The sequence below is a fragment of the Petromyzon marinus genome, assembly GCF_048934315.1.
Source record: "Petromyzon marinus isolate PM22_M1 ecotype Great Lakes invasive population chromosome 73 unlocalized genomic scaffold, UKy_Petmar_22M1.pri1.0 chr73_unloc.5, whole genome shotgun sequence".
Taxonomy (NCBI): Eukaryota; Metazoa; Chordata; class Hyperoartia; order Petromyzontiformes; family Petromyzontidae; genus Petromyzon; species Petromyzon marinus.
Genome location: NW_027422611.1, coordinates 36,891 through 53,379, shown reverse-complemented (window position 1 = coordinate 53,379; position 16,489 = coordinate 36,891). Strand labels below are relative to the sequence as shown.

The 16,489-nt window shown below is 52.4% G+C and overlaps 1 protein-coding gene and 1 long non-coding RNA gene across 4 annotated transcripts in view; both read left to right on the top strand.

Moving 5' to 3' along the window:
- Positions 1 to 15,562, top strand: part of LOC142908148 (uncharacterized) — a 219,794-nt gene extending 204,232 nt beyond the window's left edge. Inside the window, exon 2 of the long non-coding RNA XR_012931620.1 lies at positions 13,616 to 15,562. This is a non-coding gene — a long non-coding RNA (uncharacterized LOC142908148). The remainder of the gene's footprint in view (positions 1 to 13,615) is intronic.
- Positions 1 to 15,562, top strand: part of LOC142908147 (glutathione S-transferase 3, mitochondrial-like) — a 34,166-nt gene extending 18,604 nt beyond the window's left edge. For 2 of the 3 annotated variants that reach the window (XR_012931619.1, XM_076058424.1), the window contains exons 2-4: positions 3,379 to 3,501; positions 7,931 to 8,003; positions 10,597 to 15,562. Coding sequence is in view for 2 of the 3 variants with exons in the window: in XM_076058424.1 (XP_075914539.1) it covers positions 3,379 to 3,501; positions 7,931 to 8,003; positions 10,597 to 10,697 (297 nt within the window). In the remaining variant the exon portion in view is untranslated. The remainder of the gene's footprint in view (positions 1 to 3,378; positions 3,502 to 7,930; positions 8,004 to 10,596) is intronic. The other variant, XM_076058425.1, reaches the window with a different exon arrangement.
- Positions 15,563 to 16,489: the final 927 nt, after the last annotated feature.

The following is a 16,489-nucleotide window of genomic DNA, read 5'->3' as shown; positions in this document are numbered from 1 at the left end:
CACTCACACAGTCACTCACCCAGTCACTAACTCAGTCACTCACCCAGTCACTCACCCAGTAAAGGTGAGGGGAGACACTCACCCAGTCACTCAGTCACTCACCCAGTCACTCAGTCAAGGTGAGGGGAGACACTCACCCAGTCACTCACCCAGCCACTCACCCAGTCACTCAGTCACTCACTCAGTCACTCACTCACCACTCACTCACCCAGTCACTCACTCACCCAGTCACTCACCACTCAGTCACCCACTCACTCACCACTCACTCACCCAGTCACTCACCCACTCACTCAGTCACTCACTCACTCAGCCACTCACTCAGTCACTCACCACTCACTCAGTCACTCACTCAGTCAGCCACGCACTCACTTACCACTCACTCACCCACTCACCACTCACTCACCACTCACTCACCACACACTCACCTAGTCACTCAGCCACTCACTCAGCCACTCACTCACCACTCACTCACCACTCACTCACTCACCACTCACTCACTCACTTACCACTCAATCACCCACTCACCACTCACTCACTCACCACTCACTCACCCAGTCACTCAGTCACCCAGTCACTCACTCACCCAGTCACTCAGTCACTCACTCACCCAGTCACTCACCCAGACACTCAGTCACTCAGTCAAGGTGAGACACTCACCCAGTCACTCACTCAGTCACTCACTCAGTCACTCACCCAGTCACTCAGTCAAGGTGAGGGGAGACACTCACCCGGTCACTCACCCAGTCACTCACCCAGTCACTCAGTCAAGGTGAGGGGAGACACTCACCCAGTCACTCACGACTCACTCACCCAGTCACTCACTCACCCAGTCACTCACCCAGTCACCCAGTCACTCAGTGAAGGTGAGGGGAGACATTCACCCAGTCACTCAGTCACTCACACAGTCACTCACCCAGTCACTCACCCAGTCACTCACTCACCCAGTCACCCAGTCACTCACCCAGTCACTCACGACTCACTCACCCAGTCACTCACTCAGCCACTCACTCACCCAGTCACTCACCCAGTCACTCAGTCAAGGTGAGGGGAGACACTCACCCAATCACTCAGTCACTCACCCAGTCACTCACCCAGTCACTCACCAAGTCACTCACGACTCACTCACCCTGTCACTCAGTCAAGGTGAGGGGAGACACTCATCCAGTCACTCACCCAGTCACTCACCCAGTCACTCAGTCAAGGTGAGGGGAGACACTGACTCAGTCACTCACTCAGTCACTCACCCAGTCACTCACCCAGTCACTCAGTCAAGGTGAGGGGAGACACTCACCCACTCACTCACCCAGTCATTCACTCACCCAGTCACTCACTCAGTCACTCACCCAGTCACTCACCCAGTCACTCAGTCACTCACTCAGTCACTCACTCACCCAGTCACTCACCCAGTCACTCACTCACCCAGTCACTCACCCAGTCACTCACTCACCCAGTCACTCACCCAGTCACTCACCCAGTCACTCACCCAGTCACTCACCCAGTCAAGGTGAGGGGAGACACTCACCCAGTCACTCAGTCACTCACCCAGTCACTCAGTCAAGGTGAGGGGAGACACTCACCCAGTCACTCACCCAGTCACTCACCCAGTCACTCAGTCACTCACTCAGTCACTCACCCAGCCACTCATTCACCCAGTCACTCACTCACCCAGTCACTCACTCACCACTCACTCACCACCCACTCACTCAGTCACTCAGCCACTCACCCACTCACCACTCACTCACCACTCACTCACCCAGTCACTCACTCACCCAGTCACTCACCACTCAGTCACCCACTCACCACTCACTCAGTCAGCCACGCACTCACTTACCACTCACTCACCACTCACTCACCACTCACTCACCACACACTCACCTAGTCACTCAGCCACTCACTCAGCCACTCACTCACCACTCACTCACTCACTTACCACTCAATCACCCACTCACTCACTCACCACTCACTCAGCCACTCAGTCAATCACTCAGTCACTCACTCACTTACCACTCACTCACCCACTCACCACTCACTCACCCACTCACTCAGTCCATCACTCACTCGGTCACTCACTCACCCAGCCACTCAGTCAGTCAGCCACTCAGTCACTCACTCACCACTCAGGCACTCACTCATCCACTCACTCAGTCACTCACCACTCACCCACTCACTCACCCACTCACTCAGTCACTCACTCAGCCACTCACTTAGTCACTCACTCACCACTCACTCACTCAGCCACTCACTCACCCAGTCAGCCACTCACTCAGTCAGCCACTCACTCAGTCAGCCACTCACTCAGTCACTCACTCACTCACTCACCACTCACTCAGTCACTCACTCAGCCACTCACTTAGTCACTCACTCACCACTCACTCACTCAGCCACTCACTCACCCAGTCAGCCACTCACTCAGTCAGCCACTCACTCAGTCAGCCACTCACTCAGTCACTCACTCACTCACTCACCACTCACTCAGTCACTCACTCAGCCACTCACTTAGTCACTCACTCACCACTCACTCACTCAGCCACTCACTCACCCAGTCAGCCACTCACTCAGTCAGCCACTCACTCAGTCAGCCACTCACTCAGTCACTCACTCACTCACTCACCACTCACTCAGTCACTCACTCACCCACTCACTCAGTCAGCCACTCACCATTCACTCACTCAGCCACTCACTCAGTCAGTCAGTCAGCCACTCACCACTCAGTCAGTCAGCCACTCACTCACCACTCACTCATCAGCCACTCACTCACCACTCACTCACTCATCACTCACCCACTCACTCATCACTCACTCATCACTCACCCACTCACTAACTCATAACCCACTCACTCATCACTCACCCACCCACTCACTCATCACTCGCTCACCCACTCATGATGATGCTGATGATGATGCTGATGATAATGATGCTGCTACTGATGATGATGATGCTGCTACTGATGATGACGATGCTGCTACTGATGATGATGATGCTGCTACTGATGATAATGCTGCTGATGATAATGCTGCTGATGATGATGCTGATGATGCTGCTGATGATGATGCTGCTGATGATGCTGCTGATGATGATGATGATGCTGCTACTGATGATAATGCTGCTGCTGATGATGATGCTGCTGATGATAATGATGCTGCTACTGATGATAATGCTGCTGATGCTGCTACTGATGATAATGCTGATGATGATGATGCTGCTGATGATGATGCTGCTGATGATAATGATGCTGCTACTGATGATAATGCTGCTGATGCTGCTACTGATGATGATGCTGCTGCTGATGATGATGATGCTGCTACTGATGATGATGCTGATGATGATGCTGATGATGATGATGATGCTGATGATGATGCTCTGTGGTTGTCTCTCAAGTATCCGGATCTCTACTCAAAGGACTCCACCATCTTCAACTGCATCCAGAGAGCTCACCAGAACACGCTGGAAGGATACCCAGTGTGGCTGGGCCTTGTGCTGGTGGTGGCCTTCACTCACCCGGTGAGGGTGAGGGGTGGTGAGGGTGAGGGTGAGGAGGGGGTGAGGGTGAGGGGGGGTAAGGGGGGAGAGACAAAGGCGGCCGGGCGTGGTGGTGGTTGTGGTGGGGGTGGTGGTGGTGGGGGTGGTGGTGAAGGTGGTGGTGGTGATGGTGATGGTGGTGGTGGTGATGATGGTGGTGGTGGTGATGGTGGTGGTTGTGGGGGTGGTGGTTGTGGTGGTTGTGGTGGTTGTGGTGGTGGTTGTGGTGGTGGTGGTTTTGGTGGTTGTGGTGGTGGTGGTGGTTGTGGTGGTGGTTGTGGTGGTGGTGGTTGTGGTGGTGGTGGTGGTGGTTGTGGTGGTGGTGGTTGTGGTGGTGGTGGTGGTGGTATTGGTGGTGGTTGTGGTGGTGGTGGTTGTGTTGGTGGTGGTTTTGGTGGTTGTGGTGGTGGTTGTGGTGGTGGTGGTTGTGGTGGTGGTGGTTGTGGTGGTGGTGGTGGTGATGGTGGTGGTTGTGGGGGTGGTGGTGGTTGTGGTGGTGGTGGTTGTGGTGGTGGTGGTGGTTGTGGTGGTGGTGGTGGTGGTTGTGGTGGTGGTGGTGGTGGGGGTGGTGGTTGTGGTGGTGGTGGTGGTTGTGGTGGTTGTGGTGGTGGTGGCCAACCACCCCCTCTGTGTGTGCCACAGTGCTGGTAGCCTTCATAGATGGGTCTCTATGGGTCTCTGAGTCTCTGTGGGTCTCTCTGAGTCTCTGTGTGTCTCTGTGTGTCTCTGTGTGTCTCTGTGAGTCTCTGTGGGTCTCTGTGAGTCTCTCTGAGTCTCTGTGGGTCTCTGTGTGTCTCTGTGAGTCTCTGTGGGTCTCTGTGTGTCTCTGTGGGTCTCTATGGGTCTCTGTGTGTCTCTGTGTGTCTCTGTGGGTCTCTATGGGTCTCTGTGGGTCTCTATGGGTCTCTGTGGGTCTCTATGGGTGTGTGGGTCTCTGTGTGTCTCTATGGGTCTCTGTGGGTCTCTATGGGTCTCTATGGGTCTCTGTGAGTCTATGTGTGTCTCTGTGGGTCTCTGTGTCTCTGTGTGTCTCTGTGTCTCTGTGTGTCTCTGTGAGTCTCTGTGAGTCTCTGTGGGTCTCTGTGAGTCTCTGTGTGTCTCTGTGAGTCTATCTGAGTCTCTGTGGGTCTCTGTGTGTCTCTGTGAGTCTCTGTGAGTCTCTGAGTCTCTGTGAGTCTCTGTGGGTCTCTGTGTGTCTCTGTGAGTCTCTGTGAGTCTCTATGGGTCTCTGTGTGTCTCTGTGAGTCTCTGTGGGTCTCTGTGAGTCTCTGTGGGTCTCTGTGGGTCTCTGTGGGCCTCTATGGGTCTGTGTGTGTGTCTATGTGGGTCTCTGTATGTCTCAATTTGTCTCTGTGGGTCTCTGTGGGTTTCTGTGTGTCTCTGAGTCTCTGTGTGTCTCTGTGTGTCTCTGAATCTCTGCGTGTCTCTGTGTGTCTCTGTGGGTGTCTGTGTGTCTCTGTGGGTCTCTGTGTGTCTCTGTGGGTCTCTGTGTGTCTCTGTGGGTCTATATGGGTCTCTGTGAGTCTCTGTGTGTGTCTGTGAGTCTCTGTGGGTCTCTGTGAGTCTCTGTATGTCTCTGTGTGTCTCTATGGGTCTCTTTGGGTCTCTGTGTGTCTCTAGGGGTCTCTGTGAGTCTCTGTGGGTCTCTGTGTGTCTCTCTTTGTCTCTGTGAGTCTCTGTGTGTGTCTATGGGTCTCTATGGGTCTCTGTGGGTCTCTGTGGGTCTCTGTGTGTCTCCTTGAGACTCTGTGAGTCTCCTTGAGTCTCTGTGAGTTTCTGTGAGACTCTGTGAGTCTCTGTGAGTCTCTATGGGTCTCTGTGTGTCTCTGTAAGTCTCTGTGGGTCTCTGTGAGTCTCTGTGTGTCTCTGTGTGTCTCTGTGGGTCTCTGTGAGTCTCTGTGGGTCTCTGTGTGTCTCTGTGAGTCTCTGTGAGTCTCTATGGGTCTCTGTGTGTCTCTGTAAGTCTCTGTGGGTCTCTGTGAGTCTCTGTGTGTCTCTGTGTGTCTTTGTGGGTCTCTGTGAGTCTCTGTGGGTCTCTGTGGGTCTCTGTGGGCCTCTATGGGTCTGTGTGTGTGTCTATGTGGGTCTCTGTGTGTCTCAATTTGTCTCTGTGGGTCTCTGTGGGTTTCTGTGGGTCTCTGTGGGTCTCTATGGGTTTCTGTGTGTCTCTGAGTCTCTGTGTGTCTCTGAATCTCTGCGTGTCTCTGTGTGTCTCTGTGGGTGTCTGTGTGTCTCTGTGGGTCTCTGTGTGTCTCTGTGGGTCTCTGTGTGTCTCTGTGGGTCTATATGGGTCTCTGTGAGTCTCTGTGTGTGTCTGTGGGTCTCTGTGGATCTCTGTGGGTGTCTGTGTGTCTCTGTGTGTCTCTGTGCGTCTCTATGGGTCTCTGTGGGTCTCTATGGGTCTCTGTGTGTCTCTGTGTGTCTCTGTGTGTCTCTGTGCGTCTCTATGGGTCTCTGTGGGTCTCCGTGGGTCTCTATGGGTCTCTGTGGGTCTCTGTGGGTCTTTGTGTGTCTCTGTGAGTCTCTATGGGTCTATGTGAGTCTCTGTGGGCCTCTGTGGGTCTCTATGGGTCTCTGTGTGTCTCTGAGTCTCTGTGTGTCTCTGAATCTCTGCGTGTCTCTGTGAGTCTCTGTGGGCCTCTGTGGGTCTCTATGGGTCTCCGTGTGTCTCCGTGTGTCTCCGTGTGTCTCTGTGGGTCTCTGTGTGTCTCTGTGAGTCTCTTTTTGTCTCTGTGTGCCTCTGTGAGTCTCTGTGGGTCTCTGTGAGTCTCTGTGTCTCTGTGTATATGGGTCTCTGTGAGTCTCTGTGTGTCTCTGTGGGTGTCTATGGGTCTCTGTGAGTCTCTGTCTGTGTGTCTCTATGGGTCTCTGTGGGTCTCTATGGCTCTCTGTCTCTGTGAGTCTCTGTGTGTCTCTGTGAGTCTCTGTGAGTCTCTGTATGTCTCTATGGGTCTCTGTGGGTCTCTATGGCTCTCTGTCTCTGTGAGTCTCTGTGTGTCTCTGTGAGTCTCTGTGAGTCTCTGTATGTCTCTATGGCTCTCTGTCTCTGTGAGTCTCTGTGAGTCTCTGTGAGTCTCTGTGAGTCTCTGTGAGTCTCTGTGGGTCTCTGTGGGTCTCTGTGGGTCTCTGTGGGTCTCTATGGGTCTCTGTGTGTGTCTCTGTGTGTCTCTATTTGTCTCTGTGGGTCTCTGTGGGTTTCTGTGGGTCTCTATGGGTTTCTGTGTGTCTCTGAGTCTCTGCGTGTCTCTGTGTGTCTCTGTGGGTGTCTGTGTGTCTCTGTGGGTCTCTGTGTGTCTCTGTGGGTCTCTGTGTGTCTCTGTGGGTCTCTGTGAGTCTCTGTATCTCTCTGTGTGTCTCTATGGGTCTCTTTGGGTCTCTGTGTGTCTCTAGCGGTCTCTGTGAGTCTCTGTGTGTCTCTGTGGGTCTCTGTGTGTCTCTCTTTATCTCTGTGAGTCTCTGTGTGTGTCTATGGGTCTCTATGGGTCTCTGTGGGTCTGTGTGTCTCTGTGTGTCTCTGTGTGTCTCTGTGGGTCTGTGTGTGTCTCTGTGGGTCTCTGTGTGTCTCTGTGTGTCTCTGTGTGTCTCTGTGTGTCTCTGTGGGTCTGTGTGTGTCTCTGTGGGTCTCTGTGTGTCTCTGTGGGTCTCTGTGTGTCTCTGTGAGTCTCTTTTTGTCTCTGTGGGTCTCTGTGTGCCTCTGTGTGTCTCTGTGGGTCTGTGTGTCTCTGTGGGTCTGTGTGTCTCTGTGTGTCTCCGTGTGTCTCTGTGTGTCTCTGTGTGTCTCTGTGTGTGTCTCTGTGTGTGTCTCTGTGTGTCTCTGTGGGTCTGTGTGTCTCTGTGTGTCTCTGTGGGTCTGTGTGTCTCTGTATCTCTGTGTCTCTGTGTGTTTCTGTGTGTCTCTGTGTGTCTCTGTGTGTTTATGTGTCTCTGTGTGTCTCCCTGTGTCTCTGTATCTCTGTGTCTCTGTGTGTCTCTGTGTGTTTCTGTGTGTCTGTGTGTCTCCGTGTGTCTCTGTGGGTCTCTGTGTGTCTCTGTGTTTTTGTGTGTCTCTGTGTGTTTCTGTGTCTGTGTGTGTCTGTGTGAGTCTCTGTGTGTGTCTCTAAGGGTCTGTGAGTCTCTGTGTGTGTCTCTGTGTTTCTCTGTGTGTCTCTGTGTGTTTCTGTGTCTCTGTGTGTCTGTGTGTGTCTCTGCGTGTGTCTCTGTGGGTCTCTGTGGATGTCTATGAGACTATTTGTCTTCTACTATGAGTGTCCACGTGATGACGATGACGTCAGCCACTTGGCCGAGCAGCTGAGTCGCGAGTTGAACGACGCATCGTGTGAGTTCGCTGCTCGCAAAGAGCACTTGCCCCGGCGGTGTGTGGAGGCTACACGGGGGAGCTTTGTCTTTGTGTGCATCTCGTGTCTCTGCCCAGTTGATCTCCGCTGCTTTTGGATTCATATGGGTTACCAGCCGGTTCAGCTACGCACACGGATACTCCAGTGGAGGTGAATCAGTCAGTCAGTCAGTCAGTCAGTCAGTCACTCAGTCAGTTACTCAGTCACTCAGTCAGTCACTCAGTCACTCAGTCAGTCAGTCACTCAGTCAGTCACTCACTCAGTCAGTCAGTCACTCACTCAGTCAGTCACTCACTCACCCACTCACTCACTCAGTCACTCACTCACCCACTCAGTCAGTCACTCAGTCACTCACTCAGTCAATCACACTACCACTCACCCACCCATTCAATCACCCACTCACCCACCCACCCACTCACTCACTCACCCACCCACTCACTCACTCACCCACTCACTCACTCACTCACCCACCCACCCACTCACCCACCCACTCACCCACTCACTGACTCACCCACCCACTCACTCACTCACCCACTCACCCACTCACTCACCCACTCACTCACCCACCCACTCACTCACCCACCCACTCATCCACTCACTCACTCACCCACCCACTCACCCACTCACTCACTCACTCACCCACCCACTCACTCACTCACCCACTCACTCACCCACCCACTCACCCGCTCACTCACTCACCCACCCACTCACCCACCGACTCACTCACCCACCCACTCACTCACCCACTCACTCACTCACCCACTCACCCACCCACTCACTCACTCACCCACTCACTCATCCACCGACTCACTCAACCACCCACTCACTCACCCACTCACCCACCCACTCACCCGCTCACTCACTCATCCACTCACTCACCCACCCACTCACCCACTCACTCACTCACCCACCCACTCACCCACTCACTCACCCACTCACCCACCCACCCACTCACCCACCCACCCACTCACTCATCCACCGACTCACTCAACCACCCACTCACTCACCCACTCACCCACCCACTCACCCGCTCACTCACTCATCCACTCACTCACCCACCCACTCACCCACTCACTCACTCACCCACCCACTCACCCACTCACTCACCCACTCACCCACCCACCCACTCACCCACCCACCCACTCACCCACCCACCCACTCGCCCACTCACTCACTCACCCACTCACTCACCCACTCACTCACTCACCCACCCACTCACTCACCCACTCACCCACTCACTCACCCACCCACTCACCCACGCACCCACCCACTCACTCACTCACCCATCCACTCACCCACCCACCCACTCACCCACCCACCCACTCACCCACTCACTCACCCACTCACCCACTCACTCACCCACTCACTCAATCACTCACCCACCCTCTCACTCACTCACACACTCACGCACCCACTCACTCACCCACTCTCTCACCCACTCACCCACTCACCCACCCACTCACCCACTCACTCACCCACGCACTCACCACTCACTCACCCACCCACTCAACCACTCACCCACCCACCCACCCACTCACTCACCCACCCACTCACTCACCCACCTACTCACCCACTCACCCATTCACTCACTCACCTACTCACTCACCCACTGACTCACTCACCCACTCACTCACCCACTGACTCACTCACTCACCTACTCCCCCATTCACTCACTCACTCATTCACCTACTCACTCGCCTTCTGACTCATTCACCCACTCACTCACTCACCTACTCACCCACCCACTCACTCACCCACTCACTCACTCACCCACTCACTCAATCACTCACCCACTCACTGACTCACCCACCCACTCACTCACTCACCCACCCACCCACTCACTCACCCACTCACCCACTCACCCACCCACCCACTCACCCACTCACCCACTCACTCACTCACCCACTCACCCACCCACCCACTCACTCAACCACCCACTCACTCACCCACTCACTCATCCACTCACTCACCCACCCACTCACCCACTCACTCACCCACTCACCCACCCACTCACCCACTCACTCACTCACCCACCCACTCACTCACCCACTCACTCAACCACTCACCCACTCACCCACCCACCCACCCACTCACTCACCCACCCACTCACTCACCCACCCACTCACCCACCCACTCACCCACCTACTCACTCACCCACTGACTCACTCACCCACTCACTCACCCACTGACTTACTCACTCACCTACTCACCCATTCACTCACTCACTCATTCACCTACTTACTCGCCTTCTGACTCATTCACCCACTCACTCACTCACCTACTCACCCACTCACTCACCCACCCACTCACTCACCCACCTACTCACCCATTCACTCACTCACCCACTCACTGACTCACCCACCCACTCACTCACTCACCCACTCACCCACCCACTCACCCACCCACTCACCCACCCACTCACTCACCCACGCACCCACCCACTCACTCACTCACCCACCCACTCACCCACCCACCCACTCACCCACCCACTCACCCAGCCACTCACCCACCCACTCACCCACCCACTCACTCACCCACTGACTTACTCACTCACCTACTCACCCATTCACTCACTCACTCATTCACCTACTCACTCGCCTTCTGACTCATTCACCCACTCACTCACTCACCCACTCACTCTCCCACTCACCCCTCCACCCACTCACTCACCCACCCACCCACTCACTGACTCACCCACCCCCCCACCCTCCCCCCCCCCCCCCCCCCGTGTCTCCCTGTGTAGACCCAGACAAAAGGTTGCGTGGTGCCTATGGCTACGTCGGCCTCTCTGGCCTCCTCATCAGCGCCGTCTACTCCGCCCTGGAGCTCCTGGGCTGGGTCTAACCCTCGCTTAGCTCTCCCTTAGCTCTCTCTTAACTCTCTCTTAACTCTCTCTTAACTCTCCCTTAGCTCTCTTATATCTCTCTTATATCTCTCTCTCTTAACTCTCTCTTAACTCTCTCTTAACTCTCTCTTAACTCTCCATTAACTCTCCCTTAACTCTCCCTTAACTCTCCATTAACTCTCTCTTAACTCTCATATCTCTCTTATATCTCTCTCTCTTAACTCTCCCTTAACTCTCCATTAACTCTCTCTTAACTCTCTCTTAACTCTCTCTTAACTCTCTCTTAACTCTCTCTTAACTCTCTCTTAACTCTCCATTAACTCTCTCTTAACTCTCATATCTCTCTTATATCTCTCTCTCTTAACTCTCCCTTAACTCTCCATTAACTCTCGCTTAACTCTCTTATATCTCTCTCCCTTAGCTCTCCCTTAACTCTCTCCCTTAACTCTCGCTTAACTCTCTTATATCTCTCTCCCTTAGCTCTCCCTTAACTCTCTCCCTTAACTCTCCCTTAACTCTCTCCCTTAACTCTCCCTTAGCTCTCCCTTAGCTCTCGCTTAACTCTCCCTTAGCTCTCTCTTAACTCTCTCTTAACTCTCCCTTAGCTCTCCCTTAGCTCTCCCTTAACTCTCCCTTAACTCTCCCTTAACTCTCCCTTAACTCTCTCTCTCAACTCTCCCTTAACTCTCCATTAACTCTCTCTCTCAACTCTCCCTTAGCTCTCCCTTAGCTCTCTCTTAACTCTTCCTTAACTCTCCACTTAACTCTCTCTTAACTCTCTCTTAACTCTCTCTTAACTCTCCACTTAGCTCTCCCTTAACTCTCCCTTAACTCTCCCTTAACTCTCCCTTAACTCTCTCTTAACTCTCTCTTAACTCTCCACTTAACTCTCCCTTAACTCTCCCTTAACTCTCTCTTAACTCTCCCTTAACTCTCCACTTAACTCTCTCTTAACGCTCTCTTAACTCTCCCTTAACTCTCCATTAACTCTCTCTTAACTCTCCCTTAACTCTCCATTAACTCTCTCTTAACTCTCTCTTAACTCTCGCTTAACTCTCCCTTAGCTCTCCCTTAGCTCTCTCTTAACTCTCCCTTAACTCTCCATTAACTCTCTCTTAACTCTCCCTTAACTCTCCATTAACTCTCCCTTAACTCTCCCTTAACTCTCCCTTAACTCTCTCCCTTAACTCTCTCTTAACCCTCCCTTAGCTCTCCATTAACTCTCCCTTAACTCTCCATTAACTCTCTCTTAACTCTCCCTTAACTCTCCATTAACTCTCCCTTAACTCTCTTATATCTCTCTCCCTTAACTCTCCCTTAGCTCTCCCTTAACTCTCCCTTAACTCTCTCTCTTAACTCTCATATCTCTCTTATATCTCTCCCTTAACTCTCATATCTTTCTTATATCTCTCTCCCTTAGCTCTCCCTTAACTCTCTCTTAACTCTCCATTAACTCTCCCTTGACTCTCCCTTAGCTCTCTTATATCTCTCTTATATCTCTCTCCCTTAGCTCTCCCTTAGCTCTCCCTTAACTCTCTCTCTTAACTCTCATATCTCTCTTATATCTCTCCCTTAACTCTCATATCTTTCTTATATCTCTCTCCCTTAGCTCTCCCTTAACTCTCTCTTAACTCTCCATTAACTCTCCCTTGACTCTCCCTTAGCTCTCTTATATCTCTCTTATATCTCTCTCCCTTAGCTCTCCCTTAGCTCTCCCTTAACTCTCTCTCTTAACTCTCATATCTCTCTTATATCTCTCCCTTAACTCTCATATCTTTCTTATATCTCTCTCCCTTAGCTCTCTCTTAACTCTCCCTTAACTCTCCATTAACTCTCCCTTAGCTCTCTCTTAACTCTCCATTAACTCTCTCTTAACTCTCCCTTAACTCTCCATTAACTCTCCCTTAACTCTCTCTTAACTCTCCCTTAACTCTCTCTTAACTCTCCCTTAACTCTCGCTTAGCTCTCCCTTAGCTCTCCCTTAGCTCTCCCTTGACTCTCCCTTAGCTCTCCCTTGACTCTCCCTTAACTCTCTTATATCTCTCTCCCTTAACTCTCCCTTAACTCTCGCTTAGCTCTCCCTTAGCTCTCTCTTAACTCTCCCTTAACTCTCCCTTAGCTCTCCCTTAACTCTCCCTTAACTCTCCCTTAACTCTCCCTTAACTCTCTCTTAACTCTCCACTTAACTCTCCCTTAGCTCTCCCTTAACTCTCCCTTAACTCTCGCTTAGCTCTCCCTTAGCTCTCTCTTAACTCTCCCTTAACTCTCCCTTAGCTCTCCCTTAACTCTCCCTTAACTCTCCCTTAACTCTCCCTTAACTCTCCCTTAACTCTCCCTTAACTCTCCCTTAGCTCTCCCTTAACTCTCCCTTAACTCTCCCTTAACTCTCCCTTAACTCTCTCTTAACTCTCCCTTAACTCTCCCTTAGCTCTCTCTTAACTCTCCCTTAACTCTCCCTTAGCTCTCCCTTAACTCTCCCTTAACTCTCCCTTAACTCTCCCTTAACTCTCCCTTAGCTCTCCCTTAACTCTCCCTTAACTCTCCCTTAACTCTCCCTTAACTCTCCCTTAACTCTCCCTTAACTCTCCCTTAGCTCTCCCTTAACTCTCCCTTAACTCTCCCTTAACTCTCCCTTAACTCTCCCTTAACTCTCCCTTAACTCTCCCTTAACTCTCCCTTAACTCTCCCTTAACTCTCCCTTAACTCTCCACTTAACTCTCCCTTAACTCTCCCTTAACTCTCCCTTAGCTCTCTCAGTGCCTGACTTTAACACACACAGACAAAGCTCCCCCAGGTAGCCTGTAGCAGTGCTGTAGGGGCAAGTGCTGTTACACACACACAGACAAAGCTACCCCAGGTAGCCTGTAACAGACTGTAGGGGCAAGTGCTGTTACACACAGAGACAAAGCTCCCCCAGGTAGCCTCTAGCAGGGCTATAGGGGCAAGTGCCGTTACACACACACAGACAAAGCTACCCCAGGTAGCCTCTAGCAGGGCTGTAGGGGCAAGTGCCGCTACACACACAGACAAAGCTCCCCCAGGTAGCCTCTAGCAGGGCTGTAGGGGCAAGTGCCGTTACACACACACAGACAAAGCTACCCCAGGTAGCCTCTAGCAGGGCTGTAGGGGCAAGTGCCGTTACACACACACAGACAAAGCTACCCCAGGTAGCCTCTAGCAGGGCTGTAGGGGCAAGTGCTGTTACACACACACAGACAAAGCTCCCCCAGGTAGCCTCTAGCAGGGCTGTAGGGGCAAGTGCCGTTACACACACACAGACAAAGCTACCCCAGGTAGCCTCTAGCAGGGCTGTAGGGGCAAGTGCTGTTACACACACACAGACAAAGCTCCCCCAGGTAGCCTCTAGCAGGGCTGTAGGGGCAAGTGCCGTTACACAGACACAGACAAAGCTCCCCCAGGTAGCCTCTAACGGACTGTAGGGGCAAGTGCTGTGAGTAGCAGCACCTATGAAGGCCGGCAGCGCACACGAGGGGGTGGGTGACCAGCACCACGCCCGGCCGCCTTTGTCTCCCCAGTGCTAGCGATGTTCACTACGCTACACTGCTACACCAGGCACCCAATTCAGGCTGAGTCGACCTAGGGGGAGGCCCAGGTCCGGTTCAGATAATCACTGTCGCAGGTGTTGGCCGTGAGCGGGAATCGAACCCGGGTAGCCAGGTTCGTAGCGCAGCGTAGCGCTAACCACTACACCCACCACTCCCCACAGACACACACACACAGACACACACAGACACAGACACACACACAGACACACACAGACACACAGAGACACACACAGAGACACACAGACACACACAGACACAGAAACACACACACAGAGACACACACAGACACACACACACAGAGACACACAGACACACAGACACACACAGACACACAGACACACAGACACACACAGACACACACACAGACACACACAGACACACACACAGACACACACACAGACTCACACAGAGACACACACAGACACACACAGAGACACACACAGACTCACACAGAGACACACACAGACACACACAGAGACACACACAGACACACGCACACAGAAACACACACAGAGACACACCCACAATGCACTGGAACAGGTTCCTCACCATTTCGGGCTGAGTCGACCTAGGGGAAAAGAGGTCCGAGGATGGTGTCCAGCAGCCCACAGATCACCCCTCCGCTCTACGCCAATGTGCTCTGTGATTTGTAATCTCGCTCGCTTATCTACGCTGGGGTTTCTAACTGGGAGGGAGGGAAGGCAGTAGCTTATGCGCGCTGTGAATTGTAATGCAGTGGACCGCGTGCTGCTAGTGTGCACTGGGAAATGTGATCACTCACTCATCCACTCACCCACCAACTCACCCACCCACTCACCAACTCGCCCACCCACTCACTCACCCACTCACCTACCCACTCACCTATCCACTCATCCACCCACTCACTCACCCACTCACCTACCTACTCATCCACCCACTCACCCACCTACTCACCCACTACACCCACCAACTCACCCACCTACTCACCACCTCACCCACTCAAATGCTTATACGTGCTGTGATTTTTAATAGCTATTTTAATCAACTAATTCTTGTTTGCGCTATGATCTAATTCCGTTCATTAACATCAGCTTATGTGTGCTATGAATTGTAATAGCTACATTAATTAACATCAGCTTATAAGTGCTATCAAATGTAATAGCTATATTTTATGCTTATAAGTGCTGTGAATTGTAATAGCTTATCTTAGCTATGAATAGTAACGGCTGTCTAACTGATGCTTATTCGTGCTACCAATTGCAACAACCTATTGTGCTATGGATTCTAATTGCTGGGTTAATAAATGCTTATCTGTGTTATCAATTGTGATGGCTGTCTTGACCGGTGCTTATCCGGGCTACCAATTGCAACAGCCTATCTGCTATGGATTGTAACTCGCTGTGCCTATCTGAGCTATGGATTGTAACTCGCTGTGCCCGAGTGAGCTATGGATTGTAACTCGCTGTGCCCGAGTGAGCTATGGATTGTAACTCGCTGTGCCCGAGTGAGCTATGGATTGTAACTCGCTGTGCCCGAGTGAGCTATGGATTGTAACTCGCTGTGCCCGAGTGAGCTATGGATTGTAACTCGCTGTGCCCGAGTGAGCTATGGATTGTAACTCGCTGTGCCCGAGTGAGCTATGGATTGTAACTCGCTGTGCCCGAGTGAGCTATGGATTGTAACTCGCTGTGCCCGAGTGAGCTATGGATTGTAACTCGCTGTGCCCGAGTGAGCTATGGATTGTAACTCGCTGTGCCCGAGTGAGCTATGGATTGTAACTCGCTGTGCCCGAGTGAGCTATGGATTGTAACTCGCTGTGCCCGAGTGAGCTATGGATTGTAACTCGCTGTGCCCGAGTGAGCTATGGATTGTAACTCGCTGTGCCCGAGCGAGCTATGGATTGTAACTCGCTGTGCCCGAGCGAGCTATGAATTGTAACTCGCTGTGCCCGAGCGAGCTATGGATTGTAACTCGCTGTGCCCGAGTGAGCTATGGATTGTAACTCGCTATGCCCGAGTGAGCTATGGATTGTAACTCGCTATGCCCGAGTGAGCTATGGATTGTAACTCGCTGTGCCCGAGTGAGCTATGGATTGTAACTCGCTGTGCCCGAGTGAGCTATGGATTGTAACTCGCTGTGCCCGAGTGAGGTATGGATTGTAACTCGCTGTGCCCGAGTGAGCTATGGATTGTAACTCGCTGTGCCCGAGTGAGCTATGGATTGTAACTCGCTGTGCCCGAGTGAGC